Source organism: Dermacentor silvarum, chromosome 3 (assembly GCF_013339745.2).
Source record: "Dermacentor silvarum isolate Dsil-2018 chromosome 3, BIME_Dsil_1.4, whole genome shotgun sequence".
Classification (NCBI taxonomy): Eukaryota; Metazoa; Arthropoda; class Arachnida; order Ixodida; family Ixodidae; genus Dermacentor; species Dermacentor silvarum.
Genome location: NC_051156.1, coordinates 71,999,771 through 72,016,647, shown reverse-complemented (window position 1 = coordinate 72,016,647; position 16,877 = coordinate 71,999,771). Strand labels below are relative to the sequence as shown.

Sequence of the window (16,877 nt, the reverse complement as noted above, 5' to 3'; positions counted from 1 at the left end):
CACGCACGCACGCACGCACGCACGCACGCACGCACGCACGCACGCACGCACGCACGCACACACACACACACACACACACACACAGGTCCACATACAAGCTTTACATACGCGCATGTAGCGTCTTTTCGGAACCACCATAGTGCAGGCAATGCTCAGTCGATACGTGCGACGTCGGGTACCATCGCCCTCCCTGTACGAGGCTTCTCATAGTGCTCCTGAAACTGCGTCCATTCTTTGCGTATCCGCGGCACGATGGAGGGAGTTTGTAGGGAAACGTGAGAACCCTTACAGGCAAACGCGAAGTATTGGGCGTTATGCTAACGTAACGTTTGCTTTCGCTTTTAACTCTGTGACGAAGGTCAGACTATAACCAGACCCTACGACACCGGCGCCGTTTTGTGAAGCGAGCGCGATTGACGTCGATGGTCGGTTAATTTAGCAATACCTTTTCACAGCACGCTCGGCCAATTTTCTCTGCAACGCTCGCGCATGCTGCTTAATCTGTGCGTCGATACCGATGCCTTGTGCAGATGCGGCGCTGGCGTTCAGCGGGACTGCGAGCAAATGTCGATGTCGCGCTTTGCAATTGCCATGCTTCGTGCACGTCTATGCTGTGTGCAATTCCGCAGTGATTAGTACTTCTGTAGCATCTCTGAAGCAACCACGGACCATCTAAATGTTCAGTGTCCAGCGCCATCTTCCAGAGCAGTAAGGATAGTGGGACTTTTTGCAGTGTGCTCGGGTGTGGTAGTACATACTTGGACACGTGTATATCCACGCATGACAAGACTTAGTACTTCTGTAGCATCTCTGAAGCAACCACGGACCATCTAAATATTCAGTGTCCAGCGCCATCTTCCATAGCAGTAAGGATAGTGGGAATTTAAGCAGTGTTCTCGGGTGTGGTAGTTACATACTTGGACACATGTATATCCACGCATGACAAGACTGAAATTATGATGCTTTGTGGACCTTGATGGTACAATGATGATTGTATGACGACGACCACGTAATGACCGTGATAAAAATTTAAAAATTCAAAAAAATTGAGCTTTTTCATAAATCTGTAGTATTTCCTTTTTTGTGTGCATCTTTTCTCTCCTACCTGGGCCTTGTAAGGCCTGCAGTATTCCTAAATAAAGAATAGCATGGTGACGATGTAATGAGGATAACCGGATGACAAGTGTATGAGAATGTCCGCGTGATAAAGATGCCATGGCAGTAGTATGACGAGGCTAGAATGACGACGATGGAACGAACACGACGGTACCACTGCGACGACATGACGACGATGCTAAGATTACAATGGAACTACGATGTGCAATCCCAGCAGAAAAATATTAACACAAGTGACTCGTGACGGGTGCGGCAAAATCACGACACACGGAACAAGTGACTGGTGGCCGGAGCGGCACATTCCATTTTCCAAAGCAGGGGTGGCCGTCAGAAAGCGTGTCGTGACTCTAGACCTGAGTTGTTTCTAGACCTATAGTATATGGTCATATGGCAAAGAAACAAAATACAGACTTTACAAAAAATATTCATCTTAGCTAAAGTTCCGGTCTCTAGCAATTAGTTATAGAAGGAACAGGAAGTTTCCTTCAGTTATTTCCTGAGGCGGACGTTGGTATAGCAGCCAGTTGCGTTGATCTAGAAATAATGACGACACGAAGCCAGACGCACAAGCTGAGGCTGTGGTGGCAGTGAAGATATTATCCTGCTTGTTTAGGTAATCAATGTTGCTATATACAAATCAGTACACGCTAGCACGCGCTGATTTAGGACACTTCTTTTCCGAAGATACGTTGCCCTTCAAAGATGAGGGACAATCCTGCTGACCTTAAGCAGCAGAACGTTTATCTGTTGCTTCAAATTTATTAAGTTGCCATAAATGCGTACCTTTCAGCTAAACGAATGCAAGTTTAAAACGTCGTAACTGTGCACAAGGAACAGATACAATGTTGAGGCTGCATCTGCGATAGCGTCTAAAGCGCAAAAAATATATCGTACCAGAGTTACTGCGAAGTGTTGCGTGGTTTATGGTATTTTGTTCAATTCACAAAATCATTTGTATGCTCCACAGCGATTTATATTAGGTCAGTTTTGTAAGCTTCAGTTGCTAAGGGAAGCTTTGCGGCGCCACAGCCGAGTGTTAAATCCCTACGTAAGAGAACGTTCATCGGGTCCCATTCGAATGAAGGAAAAATTGTGTAGCACCGGTAGCCTTGGTTTTTAATTTTTTTGAATGAAATAACCTCATAGCATAACGTTAGTGTAAAACATTTGAAGTATAATTTAGCATTAGATATTAATTTCTATATCTAATTTAGGTCCTTTTATTTAAATTGAATAAAATTTAGATATAGGAAATTCCTATGGTTAAAGCACCAAGAAGTTGTAGGGCTATGAACTTTGTAAAGATGAAAAGGAGACATGGTAAGTTGTCCGTTTTGAGGTGTGGGAATACAATGCATTCATTGAATAAGGACTGCCGTCTTTGAATGTATATCAAATTGGTTTAGGTTTTTCGCTAGCAGCCGGAACGAGTATGTTAGCACTTCTACAAGAGAGACAGAGAGAAGTGACTTTATTTGCATTCGTCAAATAGATGACGGGGTAGAGGCTTCAGCCTAAACCCACACTCATGTTCCCTAACCGTCGGCCGGGATCCCTTGGGACGCGGCGACGGTCAGGGCGAGACCGCGATGACTTGTCGTTGAGCATTTTCTTCTTCGTTGAAGTGACATTTTCATCAACGCATGTTCTTTGGTGACAGGTCCTTGGCACTCTTCTAGCAAATTTATTTTTTATCGAATAAGGTCACTTCCTCACTGGACATGAAAACGAAAAGGCTTACTGTACGTATTCTGACTTTGTGCGTCACCAAGAGAATGTTAAAAACCGGCGCCGAGGTGCATGGTCTATAAGTATGGAGGGAAGAATTTGTTCGCAAACGCTGGAGCGGATGCGAATAATGAAGTTTGTTGTGGTGACACTTCTTTTATGCTTGCAAGGTAAGCTGCTGTCCGTAGATGTGTCTCGCCAGTAATTCTAGAAAGATTGTTCTGTCCCAGGTCCTTGCCAAGCACCACTTATTCCATGACCGCGTGTATTGGGGACGTATTCTGAAACGTTCCACTTCGGCGCTATTTGCCTTTTCGCCTTCAGGCGCGCTCTGACTGGCTGGTTAAGCAAAACCGGAAAATAAGTCGCGCCACCGGTGTGGTTCCGGTGTACGTCATTTTGACGTCACGTTGGCATCGGGTGCTCCCGACATCTATTGAATAAACGGACACGCCTTTCTCGTACTGCGGCGGATACATTCGAAAACAACACACCCGAGCCGCTCTGCACTCGCACGGTGAGTTCTCTCGTGTGTTTTCCGAAGCGTTCGAGGGCGCGTGTTGGTATAGTGCGCATGCTGACGTCACGGGTAAGCAGCCGGTTGATTTATTGAACGCGATTATCGCCTAGGCGAACTATCGCCGAAGTGGAATGTTTCAGAATACGGCCCTTCTTTACAGTATTTACCACTGTTTGCTCAAAGTGACGTTAGGTAAGAAATTGCGCGTATCTCGAAGCTCACTGATCCGCTCAACTGATTTCTACATCAACAGCGGAGCTGTTTAAGCCGGCCGTAAGTTGTGCTGTGAGCCGCAAAACATTAAAACCCCTTAGTGGGCTTTAAAAAAAACATCGCTGAGCAAAGACTCACCTGGGTTGCCTAGCAACCACCTCGTGGAGCGGCATGTGCTTCGCCTCCTCTCCATGCCGTGCACATGTTTCCTTGACATAGGACGTTAAGGAGAGGGAAGGAGAGCATGCGCGCTGCGCGCGCAATGCCCGGGAGAGGGAAAGAAAAAATGAGAGCAAGAGAGAGAAATAAATTTTATTATTTTTTCCCACTCTCATCTGGAATATATTAATCCCATTCCCCATCCATATACAGAGTAGCATGGCAGCGGTTTTATACGCACCGGCAAAAATCTGTTTTTCTAATAAAGCATCTCTCTCTATTCATGAAATACGCTCCTGCAACATTTTTTGTCTCCTGGTACATAGCTTTCAACCTTGCTAGAATGCCGGTTGCTCAATTTATTTAGTTGACAAAAAAAAAACTAAAAAAAACAGACATATAGCGCAAATCATGGAGCTCGTAATTGACCCAAACGACGCGACCGACTGCAATATTAGGCCTGTATAAAGCGTTTACATGCCCCAGCTCCTGAAGAGAGGCACAAGAAACATGATCAGTGCCGCTAATGCAGAGAACACAGAATGCAGCACTAAAAGGCTATGTTACACTCCACACGAGCACGGTATACAGCTCGAACAAGAAATATTGGGGAACAAGGTACAGCGTGAAAAGGTATAGGTGGTACACTGAGAATTCGCAGCTCTCTAAAGCAGCAGATGCAAAGTGTTGGGACCAATAAATATAAAAAATAAGCTCGGCCTTCTGCATGCACTCGGTCATTAAGTGACGTCGCTGTGGAGTGGAAATTTCAACCTTTATAGTTTCTTGGACCATGCACCGAAGTCCAAACAATACGACAGAACGAGAAGTGCAGACAGCTGCAAGGATTCAGCGAGAGGGAATAGAATATGTTAAGGACATGCAATGTACGAGACTCAGTTGAGATCATCGGGGAGTATATCAAAACATGTTGCATTTTACAACAGTTCTTCTCAAATATGAATTGTTTATTTCCCGCACGCACAACTATACAGTGATATATATATATATATATATATATATATATTGAGTAAGGTAGTATATATACTCAAGTATATTGAGTAAACATGTTACATTTTACAACAGTTCTTCTCAAATATGAATTGTTTATTTCCCGCAAGCACAACTATACAGTGATATATATACATATATATATATATATATATATATATATATACATATGTAGAGGCCATATATGTATGAATAATTTTCCACGCATTCTATTGTTTTCTTATCATCCATCACAACACGTGGCAGATGCTGGCAACTCTTCAAGTTTTTCTCTTTTTTTGCATTCAAACAACTTCAACATTTCAGATGCGGCACCTGGAGGGCAGCATTTGACGACGGCACTGCACTCCTCTTTAAGTGGTGAGCAATTTGCAATGTTTATATCGAGTAGCTTACATGCAAGAAAGTTAAATATTTGAGGCTAACAATCTCTGTGGTCCTCATTATTATGATTACCTTGTAACTATATACATTATAACCACTTGAACACACCTTGTCTAGGACCTTTTTTTCTGATATTGCATCGTGAGTGCGTGTTTTAAAGATTTTGTTGAATAGGCATCACCGGCCCACCTCTATTGCGCAGTTGCCGCACTTTATGTGAGCTCATAGTGAAGTAATTAGGTGTAATTTCGCCCTCCGCATTCACGCACACACCCACAGAACCCGCACACGTGGGTTCTATTCGCTGAATAAACAGTTCGTAGTCAGCGCTGTGTGGTGGGGGGTGTACTTGAGTGTATGCATATGTGGATGTGTGTGCGAATGAAAAATTGCGTCTAATTACTTCATTATGACGAGTTACCAACTAGCCCAACAGCAAGTTCTACGAAGTCATGGGAGCTTTTTACCGTACACTGAATGTGTGCTCTGTCTGTAATGCAAACTGGCGGTAGTGCACCTGCCGTTCATTGAAAAGTACGTTCCTGTATTTCTTTGAAATTTGTTGATGACAAATGAAACACATTAATTTCTGTTCGGTTCTTGCAAAATAGAGCTACTACTGGAACGGTATCAATTTCCATGTGGTACTTTTGCTATATCGATAACACCTAGTATTCAAATACTATTCCTAATAACGAATTGCGCAAGATCTGCGCGGCATCATGCGAATTTAAACCGGGTTTTCGCTCCCCGGCAGAGCTTGAATCAATTTCAGGAGGCCAGGAAATTGTAGTCATCAGGAAAAAAAAAACTTATAATTCCGGCAGAGCCCATCTCGCGATGACGGTCGTTGGTAATACGCTTAGCATTGAATCAATACAGCGAGACAACGCATTGCCACCGTCGAAAGCAGTTATGTGTAAGGCGCGTACTGCAGCGGGGTTGCTCGTTCGCGCTTCCATACGAGCGCCGGTGCACGTGAACGGTGACAATTGTTCCCTCGCTTGCCGCACACTCAGCGGCTTATAATCAGTGACCCGAGTTAGCGAGAGGTGCATTCAAGAGTGGCATATAGCCAATGCATTTACAGCACGCCTCGCTAAAGCGTTGACGTAAAAATGCGTTCATTGAAAATCGGCACATAGCCAGTGCAATTGCGGCGCAAGCTGCTAAAGCGTCGGGTTGCTGTCATTGAGGAAAACTTTTGACATCGGTTCGATTCCGCTCACCATCGGATAAGTTTAAGGGATCTCTTTCGGCGTTGTAGAGCGGAACTTTTCCAGCGGTTTGTATTTAGTTACCCGAAATGGCATCAAAACACGTTGGTTGAAGAGCGGCGCACAATTACTGGCACAGACCCAGTCACCCAAGTTGGCATCAAAGAAGATCACTGGCGTCAAGCACACGCTGCGTGGCATATATACCGAGTGCTGCAAGTCGACGTCAGAGTTTATTTGAACAGTGGTACCTAACCAGCCCCGCGCCTACAGTGATTCATTTCAGGATCAAGGCGGTTCGTTGAAGAGCATCGCGTGTGGAAATATATATATCCACACGCGATGCTCTTCAACGAACCGCCTTGATCCTGAAATAGATATAACTATATAACGAACTTTGACTGATGTCTCTTTTTGCAGACGACCTCTTTGGGAGCACACGCCTTGGTCAATCAGCACAAAGATTGCAATTTATCGGGAGCGAAAAAAAAAAACACTTTTACATTGGCGCACTGGCCAATGTAAGAGGTCACCTGCAAAAAGAGACATGAGTCAAAGTTCGTTGACTGCGTGGAAGGAATCGTGTACAACCTGCCATTGAACTGTGAGAGCAACTATATTGGTCAGAGCGGTCGTTGTCGTAACGACAGGCTTCGGGAGCATCGCTACAATGTGTTAGAAATGAGAGGGGGGTTTCTGAATGCGCACTGTAGACATTTCATGCGCAATCAGGCAAATGCCACAAATAAGACCAAGTGCAGTCCGGTATACAGTGCCTGCTCAATTGTGAGCAAAAGTTGCAATCAGTTAACCTACGAAATCATTGAAGCAGAGTTGATTGACAGGTTCGGTGACAGCTGGTGTCACAACTGTCTTTCGCCCTTTCTAAGAAGGGGCTATCTTTCTTGCGTAAAGATTAGAATATTCAGTGGGCGGCGCACACGTGATGCGTCACAGTTTTTTGCTATGTATGTGGTTGCTTGCTTCGAACTAAAACACTGTTGTAAGTCTGCGCTCGTGTGTCTTAGCCTCTTCTCCGTCCTTGTCTAGTGCGCATAAAGTTCGTTCATGTTACACTTCAGTCTGAGCCGGTAATTACTGCGCTGCGGTGTTGCTTTCAGTATAGCAAATATTTGTGACCATGAGAGTCTTCAGCCGCAAAGTTGTCGAATTGTCCTTGCATTCCGTACTGAAGTCTTGTTATTGTTACTTTTTTGGGTTATTTTCAGAACAAGATCGAAGCAGATGTAAAACGTCTGGTCAAATTAAGACACAAGATTGCGATGGCAAATATTTCCAACAGAACTTTGTTTTCAAGAGCTCAAGTCAGAATTGTGAACTCTATGTAACACAACAATGTGGCGAGCGCATTGGAAACATGTTCCGGTCTCGAGAGGAATGCTATAGAACCTGCAATCGTAAGTCATATGCACGTTCTTTGCTCATTATTGAATATCATTCAGGAATAACACATGCCGAAGTTGGTCTTTAAGAAAAAAAATTACTCCATCTCCCGCTAAAGGGAACCATGTGTGGATGCGAAGCAGCGGGGAGATGGTTAGCTTGAGCGGGAGATGGTTTCGCGGCAGCGGCCCGAGCCAACACCCCCTAGAACTAGAGAAGGCCTGTACAGGGCTCCGTGACGTCGTCGCAGTGAGATCAGCCTAAAAGCTGGCCTCCCCTGATACTTCCAAGGTTTTTCATTCCAACATGCAGTTTTTGCCCACATCTTTTTTTCCCCTTGCGACTTTGATGATATAGAAAATAATTGTACTGCCGGATATTTTCAGGATGCTTAAAAAACGTAGGCTTAAAATAATTCACCAGGCTCTGCACAGCCGAGCACATGAAATTTATAACAATGCACAGCTATAAATTTTCTTTTGACACATATTTATTCATGACACATAATAATGCATGCAGGCAGAAAAATCCTTCAGAAAAATGATTATGCTAAAAGAGTTTTCAGCTTCCGTTTCGAAGCCTTGCTTTCAGTCAGTTTGTCTTCATCTTTGTTACGCTTTGCAGTCTTGCTTTCAGCCAGCTTGTTATTCTCAACTTTACACAGATTGTTGAGCAGTGTGTTAGCAGCAGCACTGATAACATAGTTTAGCACTATTTCAGGTGAGTGCCCATCATCGCAGAAGTCCAAGTCTTCGTTACAGTCAATTAGGGAAGTTGTGAGGCTGACAAGCACTTCTTTTTGTTTTGCACAAGCAAAAAATTTCGATGCATACTTCGCAGTTCTTAGCTTATCAAGGGCAATTTGCATCGTTAGCACAGCATGCACAACTACCGCCCGCGGAAATTTCAGTCCACCTCGTGTTGCATTTGCAATCAACACATCATCTTCCAGTTCTATACTCCGATTGTCAATAATCAAGTTTTCTTGGCATGACGAACAGACAAGTTTTTTCACTGCAGCGTGTGCACAATATCCAGCTACATATGTGATAGCTGGTAGCATTGCCTCTTTCTGCTTCACATCATCATCGGTCACTGTAACATCAAATTGTTTGACGACGACTTGTACGTCCGTGGTGGGAAGACAAGGTGCAGTGGCATCCAAGTTGGGAAGATCAAGTAGTTTCTGGAGTCTTAGCTTCTGCTCAGATTCATAAATCTGACGTATTGAAACATGATATTGGGCACCAGACAGCTGTATATATCGGCCGAAGCGGTCCTCCAAGCTGTCAGTTTGAAACTTCCCTAATAAAACACACCTGAACCCAAGCTCTTCAATGCAATATGCTGACACCTCAATAAGAGCATGTGAGGTATGACGCAGTGCTGTGTGTGTTTCACGAGTTAACTGGCCAGCATCATGTTTCAAGCTCGGCCAGTAGTCCAACCAATCTACAATCTTGTTTAGATAGTCAACCTGGCGGCATTTGAGTGCACTTATCGGTTTTTGAAAAGGGTCTCTCAGGCGCTGGCCCTTCAAAGGTGTCTTGACCATGACTATGTTCCACCATGCCAGAACAATGTTAATAAATTCCAATGTACCATTTGCATGATCAAGTGCCACTTTGGTGCTCCTTAGTGCTGCAACAGTGGAACTGTTGAATATACTGAGTGCGAGCTTGACATTCTGTCGCTCCAGATTGGATGGATTCAGAGCTTTAAAGGACAAAGTTGGAGCAAGCCGCAAAAGCTCATTTTTTTCTCCCTCATGCAACTTGCATAGCGTAACCAGGAAAGAAGATGCATCTTCCACAATTACGTTGGTTCAGCCAGTTATTTCGGATGCACTTAAGGATATGCACGGTATCCAGGATGAAAAACAAGGGCCTTGATGAGTCCGAGGGGTGCCTGTAAACAATGCTCAACTTGGGAGGATTGGCAAAAAACGACATTGTCTTTCGGTTGATCGAGTTGTTATCAGACACCACTGCAACTACTCGTATGCCAATGTCTTCTAGTTGCCTGATCAGCAGATCAAGAAAATGATTCAGTTGCTTTGCCTCTATCTTTGCCACTGGAAGTATGTGCACAACATCCTTGTTCGATGATAACAAGCTTTACATCATAAAAACGTATGCTGTTTTTTGCTGCATTCTCACTGTTTGTCGCTGAACCTGTCACATATCCACCCTTGTATTGAAAGGATGCCTGCAGGTGGATCTCGTACATCATAAGCGTGACAAAGCGCTCATGGTCTTTTAGTGTTGACGCCAGCCTCCTTGCATATGAGAGGAAAGCATCATCTTGTTGCACCCTGGATGGGCTAGCATTGTAAGAAGCACAAATGTGCCTTATTGTTTGGGGATGTGGAAGCTTCAGTTTTGCTGTACTTGCATGTGGCGATATAGTGTACACAAGGCTGTAGAACACGAGAAAGTCGGCTGGGTAAATTTATGCCTTGGTGAGGAGAACTTGAAGCTGCTGTGTCACAAATTTGACAACTTGCACTTGCCACTCATGTGGAAGAGCTGATGATGATAGTTGCTCCAGGAGTGCCACAATACGCTTCAGCAGAATCTCTAACTGAAGTTCATTCTTTGAAGAATCCTTCATCACATCTTCCACGTCGCACAAAACTTTCTGAAGCACTCTGAAGTCAGAGATCGTCGAGGGAAGCACAGATGAACCTAGGTTTTCCAATCTCGTTTCACCGGCATACACCGCCAAAGAAAGGTCCGAGGACACTGTCACCGCACAATGCACAACTGGCGCTTCTTGGTTGTGGAAGTTGAGAAAAAGTACTTGTGTTTGAGTGACGAACTTGCTCCAGAAGTCAGTAAGAGAGAGACCACCTATTGCTTTCAATAGGTCTCCGAAACTGGCGATGGCATTCTTCTTTTCTTCTGCTTCGTTATACTGCACTGATAATTTTATAGTTTCCTGTAATGCCTGTGCATCAAGACGAGTGCGCTTTTCTTCGGGGCTCTCACGTGCTTTAGTTGCTTGTCGAGACAAGTAGGCAGGGCAATTGGGAAAGATACTTGGGATTTCAGAAGGCTTCAATCGCCTTAGTTTGAGGGGTACTTCAATTACTTTTCCAGTCATGTTGTCGGTATAGCTCGCCGAGTCCACGAAGTCATTTTCATGGAAGTGGTGCTCACAGACCTGCAACGCAAGCACAAGGACGAAGTATAAGACGAAAGTTACGTTTTACAGAATTATAAGATCCTATACTCGCGGACAACTTTGTGGCAATAAAGGGAAAGCTACGGAGGCAAAGCGCGCACAAGTGAGAGCGCTTCTGAAAAGAATTTCGCGTTTTAATCCACGTTGGCTTAGACTGAGAAAGAGAAAACAAACTGCTTATTAGCCATAGTTAAATAAGGCAGAACACACCACTGAGTGTAAAAGTTCACTTATTTTGCGGCTTACGCCTCTGGGCAAACGCGAAACAGACGCAGTGGAAGCTGCGTCGATTCAGCGTCTGTTCCGAGCAACCAAAACCACTGTCAAACGCTGCCGCATCCACGCGCCCGTAGCTTTTCCTTCATTGCCACAGAAAGTTGTCCGCGAGTAGAGCAAGCCGCTTGTACAGACTAAGGCAGTTGTTGCTTTATATCTCTGCTTCAGTACAGCAACCACGACACAGCCATGAAGAACGCTGTGCGAATATCGATTTGGGATGTTATGCCGCGAGCCATCGTTAATTCTGCACTTGGATACATGGCGGACGCTTCACATGTATCGTAACTACGCCCTGCACAGCGTCTGTTCGATGTAGTCAATTTCACTGTCGAACACATGGCGCGAAATAAATTTATGATTAGACAGACGCGCAACTGAGGCCTATGCATTGCATTATACGCTTAAAAGCACGAACACATAACAAAATTACACGAAAACAGTACCTGTTCAGTTTTCATTCCTTGAAGCGCGTCGTAAGAGATACAAGTATCACGCAATACAATCAACCAAACCTTGCTCTCACGAGAAGTACGACCGCGAAAAGCAAAAGGGAACATGTGCTTACCACTGTGTACTTCGTAGGTACGAAGTTTTCCCGTCGCACAGCCTTCGTCCACGTTGCATATTGAGCGGAGTCCGACGGAAACTGGTACACGCGCTCTGGGTGCGCTGCGCCAACACCACCTAGCGCCGCCGCTGTCGCCGAAATCCCGGAGATCTCACAGTGGTGACGTAGGCGCTGTGGAGAGAAGGACTTGCGCAGGCCTTCTCCTAGGCTAGGTGGTGTTGCCCGAGCGCTCATCGCGGCGCTGCACAGGAGAGAGAATGAGGCGCGCGCGCTCCGTCATTTTCATACTGCAGAACTACCGTGGCGCCCCCAGCGGAGTAGGCAGTTGTCGCACCACCTGTCGGGCGCGCCGCCCCGGATCCTAGAGGAGAGAAAGGGGTGAGCGTAGGAGAGGAGAGAGGGGGAGGGGACGCGCATGCGCTGTGGGGGTGTGGCACGCGGTCGCCGCTCCGTACAGGATTCCTAGAGGAGAGAAAGGGGGGAGCGTAGGAGAGGAGAGAGAGGGGGAAGGGACGCGCATGCACTGGGGGGGGGGGGGGACGCGGGACAACAGACAGCCGCCGGCAAGAAATGTTCCGCATTTAAAAATTCACCGCCCCTTCCACTCCGTGAAGATGGTCCAGCGGCGAAGCTGTATTAGTTACACCGAGTGTTACGAGTGTTACTTGTGCATGTGTTGCACGTGATGCAATTGCGTAAGCACAAGTAAACACAGAACTACAATAGGAACTTATATTGAAACGTTGCGAGGCGAGAAGAGGCAGCGACTTCCGACGCTGCGCTACTCGACCAGTGCCCAGTTCTCTGGTCGAAACCTGCCGTGCAGCCGCCAGAGGATCGGCTGCAGTTACGGACACCGCGCGCGTTCGGCGTGAACGCGGGGAAACGCGGACGCCGTCGGCAGCAGCTCTGTGCATTGCCTCATTGGTGCTGCTACATATTTGCGGTTCTCTCAGTGTTTTTTTTTTTTTTTTGCGTGAGGTTTCTCTCTGCGTTTTGGCGTGCTTTTTTTCGCGTGCAAGTTGCGCCGCCCCTTTTTTGCGCGCCAGTAATGACAGCAAGCGACGAGCCCGTTCACGAGCCAACTCGCGCTGACGCTCGCGGTAAGCAGCCTCTTCCTCAGGTGTACGCACTACTCGTGGCCTCGCCATAGTCACATCGCAGCCTAGCTGCGATGCGCGTTCGTTATCCCAAAGGGCGCGCCGCACTGAAATACCTTTTCTTATACTCATCGCCTCTCCTCATCACGCCCAGCGCGGTCTCTCATTGGCCGCCTCCTCTCTCAACGTGCCTATCCTCCTGGCATCCCCCGGCACGGTTCTCGTCCTCTCCTGGTCACGTGACCCGCGTAACACCTACGACGGAAAGCGAAGGGTCGACTGAAAACAGCTCTGCTGTTAGAGGTGGATTTGACGAGACGAGGTTGGATCCGCTATGCCAGCCATCTTGTGTCACGTATTCTTGCCCCCCTTGTAAATATCTTGCAATTATAGTTTGAATGTGATTCCTTCATTACTTCAAATATTTCAGTAGATGACATGTACCATGAGAAAACCGCTTAAGTAGCACCTGACAAGTTATGTCGTTCGGTCTCTGTGTATGCCCCAACAACCTTTGATCAAATGATGGACTGCGTACTTCGCTGCTATAAATGTTCTGCTTACCGGTGTTTTTATACATCGTATAGCGAAGAACCGCGGCCAGTCAGACGCATCGCCAGTGCTTCTGATCCCACGAAGAAGCGCTGGTAAGCCAGGCGTATCGCCACCGTGCACGTAAGGGTCTGGTTCTGGTTGCCACAGGATTAAACTTCCACAACAAGTTCAACCTGTCCCATCTTTACTATCCTGTAAATAAACACTAACAATCGGTGGACGTGCGAGGTAGGACTTCATCAACGCTGGAACATTGAAGCCGAACGTTTCAGCCATCTCGGATCAAGGCGGATGATCCGCCCAGTAATTGGCCGCCCCGACGTTTCGTATCATCTGACCCAGCGTACAGCGTCATTGGGATCCTGCAATTTTCGGGGATACCAGTGAAAATGACATCAAGGACTGCCTTGACTTGTACGAACGAGTCGGCGCGTACAACCGAAGGGATGATGTGGCAAAGCTCACTAACATTATTTTCTGCTTGAACGACATTGCGAATTTGAGGTGTATAAAAACCATCATTCCGACGTAATCAGTCGGTGTCCAAGACTAACTGTACGAAGTCAGTGGCGGCTGTGTTATCTGAAAGCTGTATAACTTCATGCCAAACAAAGCTTACGCGTACGCATATGGGAACACAACAAGGTGAGAAGTTCACCAGCTGCATCGAATACGTCGTTAATCTGTGCAAGCGAGTTAACGCAGCGATGCACGAAGCCATCAAGATGCTCTAGGGAATTGAGGAAGACGCCTTCCAGATGCTGGTCGCCCATAATCCAACCACGGTGTCTACCGAAATTGCGCTGTGGCAGAGTTATGACAAACTTCTAATGCAGCGAGTAGCCACACGAATTCCGCCTTCACAATTGGCCTCTCCCTGAGGCCTGATGCTAGATGTTGACATATCGCCCCCAGTGCACTAAATAAACGAGTTCGTGCATGAATAAGTTGCTCAGCAGGTCCCCCTAGTGCCCTTTTAAACCGTGCCACTATACCCCCATTAACTCCGGGGTTTCAGACCATTATCAAGAAGCAAGTCGCTGAGTTCCTGCCAGCTGCCATTCAACAGCCCATACCGTCGCGGCGCCCTTGACGTACGCCGACGTGTTTCAAGGCCCCGCTTCGATTAATGTCCTTCCTTCGAGATGGTTCCACAACCGCCCCCAATTCTTTATTCTTAACCTGCACTGCTGTTGCATGCCAGCAAGATCGTTGGCGCACACTGGACAACCGCCCAATTTGCTACAGTTGGGGTATTAACATGCCTCGGCCGCCGCAACCTCCTGTGCCGCTGAAGCTCCTCCATCCCTGGGGCACTGCTACGTCTCACCAACGAGGTACAGGCCAAGCCCTCTGCCCCAGGGAAACAAAGTGTTGGCCTGTACGAAAGGAAAAATGCGTCCCCTCTTATTTACTAGAAGACTCAAAATAACCACAGCAACGTGAGTGAATTATACGTCGAAATAGTCTCACTGGTCGTACGGGTCCAGCATTCTCAGTATTACGCGAAGATGTTTTCCGAATGATAGGAAGCGTAACGATGCACAGTCTGGAATTAGTTGAGCACTGTGAGCACGTAGCCTGTTGAACATTTTAGAGCATGCACTGCACCCGTTATCATCGAGGAGTCTCTTTAGGTTAATGAAATTGTTACGCGAAGGACGAGTCAGTAAGACTACCAACCATATACAGGTTGTATTTACAACAGCGGTTGCAGCGCTGACCGGTTAGATTCACAGCGCGAGCCCAGCTCGTTCTTCCTCTTCTTTTCTCGAGTGATGGCGCCCGCGCGCCTCGTTCAAACCAAATACCACACGCGTGTAACATAATCCCCCGGCGGCAGAAGCGACGTCCCGGAGCGTCTAAATGTCATCACTGGGAGGGTGATACTGCTTCAGTCGTGTAACGTGCACGATATCACTGGACTGGGAAGCAGATGGGGCGTCAGGGGTGATCTCGTAGGTGACGGGAGTCACGGCACGAAGCACTCGGTAGGGGCCTGTGTAACGAGACAGCAGTTTTTCTGACAGGCCGACCTGACGCGACGGAGACCATAGAAGCACCAAAGAACCAGGCAAAGTGCACGTCTCGGTGTCGCTGGTCGTACAAACGCCTTTGACTCTCTTGGGAGTGCAGAAGGCGGTCACGGGCAATTTCCCTTCCGTGGGCAGCGCGGGTGACGGTATCAAGTGCATATTCACTGGTGGGTGCTGCGTGAACAGGGAGGTTTGTGTGGAAGGACAGTGCTGGTTCTCGGCCGAACAGAAGGAAAAATGGCGAATAACCAGCTGTGCCGTGGCGCGAGGAAGTATACGCAAAGGTGACAAACGGTAGAGCAAGGTCCCAGCCAGTGTGGTCTGAATAGACATACTTCGCGAGCATGTCTGTGAGAGTGCGATTAAGACGCTCCGTGGGGCCATTTGTTTGCGGATGGTATGACGTGGATAGCTTGTGCCTCGTGGCACAGGACTGCAGGATATCCGCGATAACTTTTGACAGGAATGTCCGGCCACGATCTGTGAGAAGTTGTCGCGGAGCTCCATGTAATAAAATCACGTCGCGTAGAAGAAAATCGGCAACATCTGTGGCGCAGCTTGTAGGGAGCGCTCGGGTGATGGCGTAGCACGTGGCGTAATCTGTGGCCACTGCGATCCACCTATTCCCAGAGGTAGAAAGAGGAAAAGGACCAAGTAAATTTAAACCAACCCGAAAGAATGGTTCCGCGGGAATGTCAAATGGTTGAAGGTACCCAGCAGGGAGCGTCGACGGTGTCTTGCGTCGCTGGCATTTCTCACACGCAGCTACGTATCTCCGAACGGAGCGAGCAAGCCCTGGCCAAAAGAAGCGTCGGCGGATCCGCTCGTAGGTACGTGACACACCGACGTGACCGGCAGTGGGGAGGTCGTGAAGTTCGTGGAGAACAGCCGAGCGAAGGTGTTTAGGGATCACAAGGAGTAATGCTGGGCCGTCGGGGTGAATGTTGTGGCGGTAGAGTGCGCCATCTTGATGTGTGAATAAGCGAAGGGAGCTGTCGGCAAGTGACGATTCCAGGCGGTCAATGATGATACGCAAGGACGGGCCACGGCGTTGCTCGTCGGCGACATGGACCATTGGAAAAACAGAGCGAACGCAGGCGTCGGTGTCAGGTGCAGACGTAGAAGTCGGGTCTTCGATTGGGTAGCGAGAGAGGCAATCTGTATCCTGGTGTTGGCGTCCCGACTTGTACGTCACTGTGTAGGGATATTCTTGTAGTCGGAGAGCCCAACGACCGAGCCTGCCAGTAGCATCCTTGAGCGACGACAGCTCATGATGGTCTGTGATTACTGAGAAGGGCTTGCCATATAAATATGGGCGGAAATTTGAAACAGCCCAGACGAGAGCAAGACATTCGCGCTCGGTAATCGAATAGTTGCGCTCTGCAGTTGTCAGGAGCCGGC

At 47.3% G+C, this 16,877-nt stretch overlaps 1 protein-coding gene across 1 annotated transcript in view; it reads left to right on the top strand.

The window, feature by feature from the left end:
* The first annotated feature begins 2,949 nt into the window (after positions 1–2,949).
* LOC125944260 (uncharacterized) overlaps positions 2,950–16,877 on the top strand; it is a 42,199-nt gene continuing 28,271 nt past the window's right edge. The window contains exons 1-3 of the mRNA XM_049664608.1: positions 2,950–3,014; positions 5,054–5,107; positions 7,578–7,766. Coding sequence (XP_049520565.1) covers positions 2,966–3,014; positions 5,054–5,107; positions 7,578–7,766 — 292 coding nt within the window. The 5' untranslated portion in view covers positions 2,950–2,965. The remainder of the gene's footprint in view (positions 3,015–5,053; positions 5,108–7,577; positions 7,767–16,877) is intronic.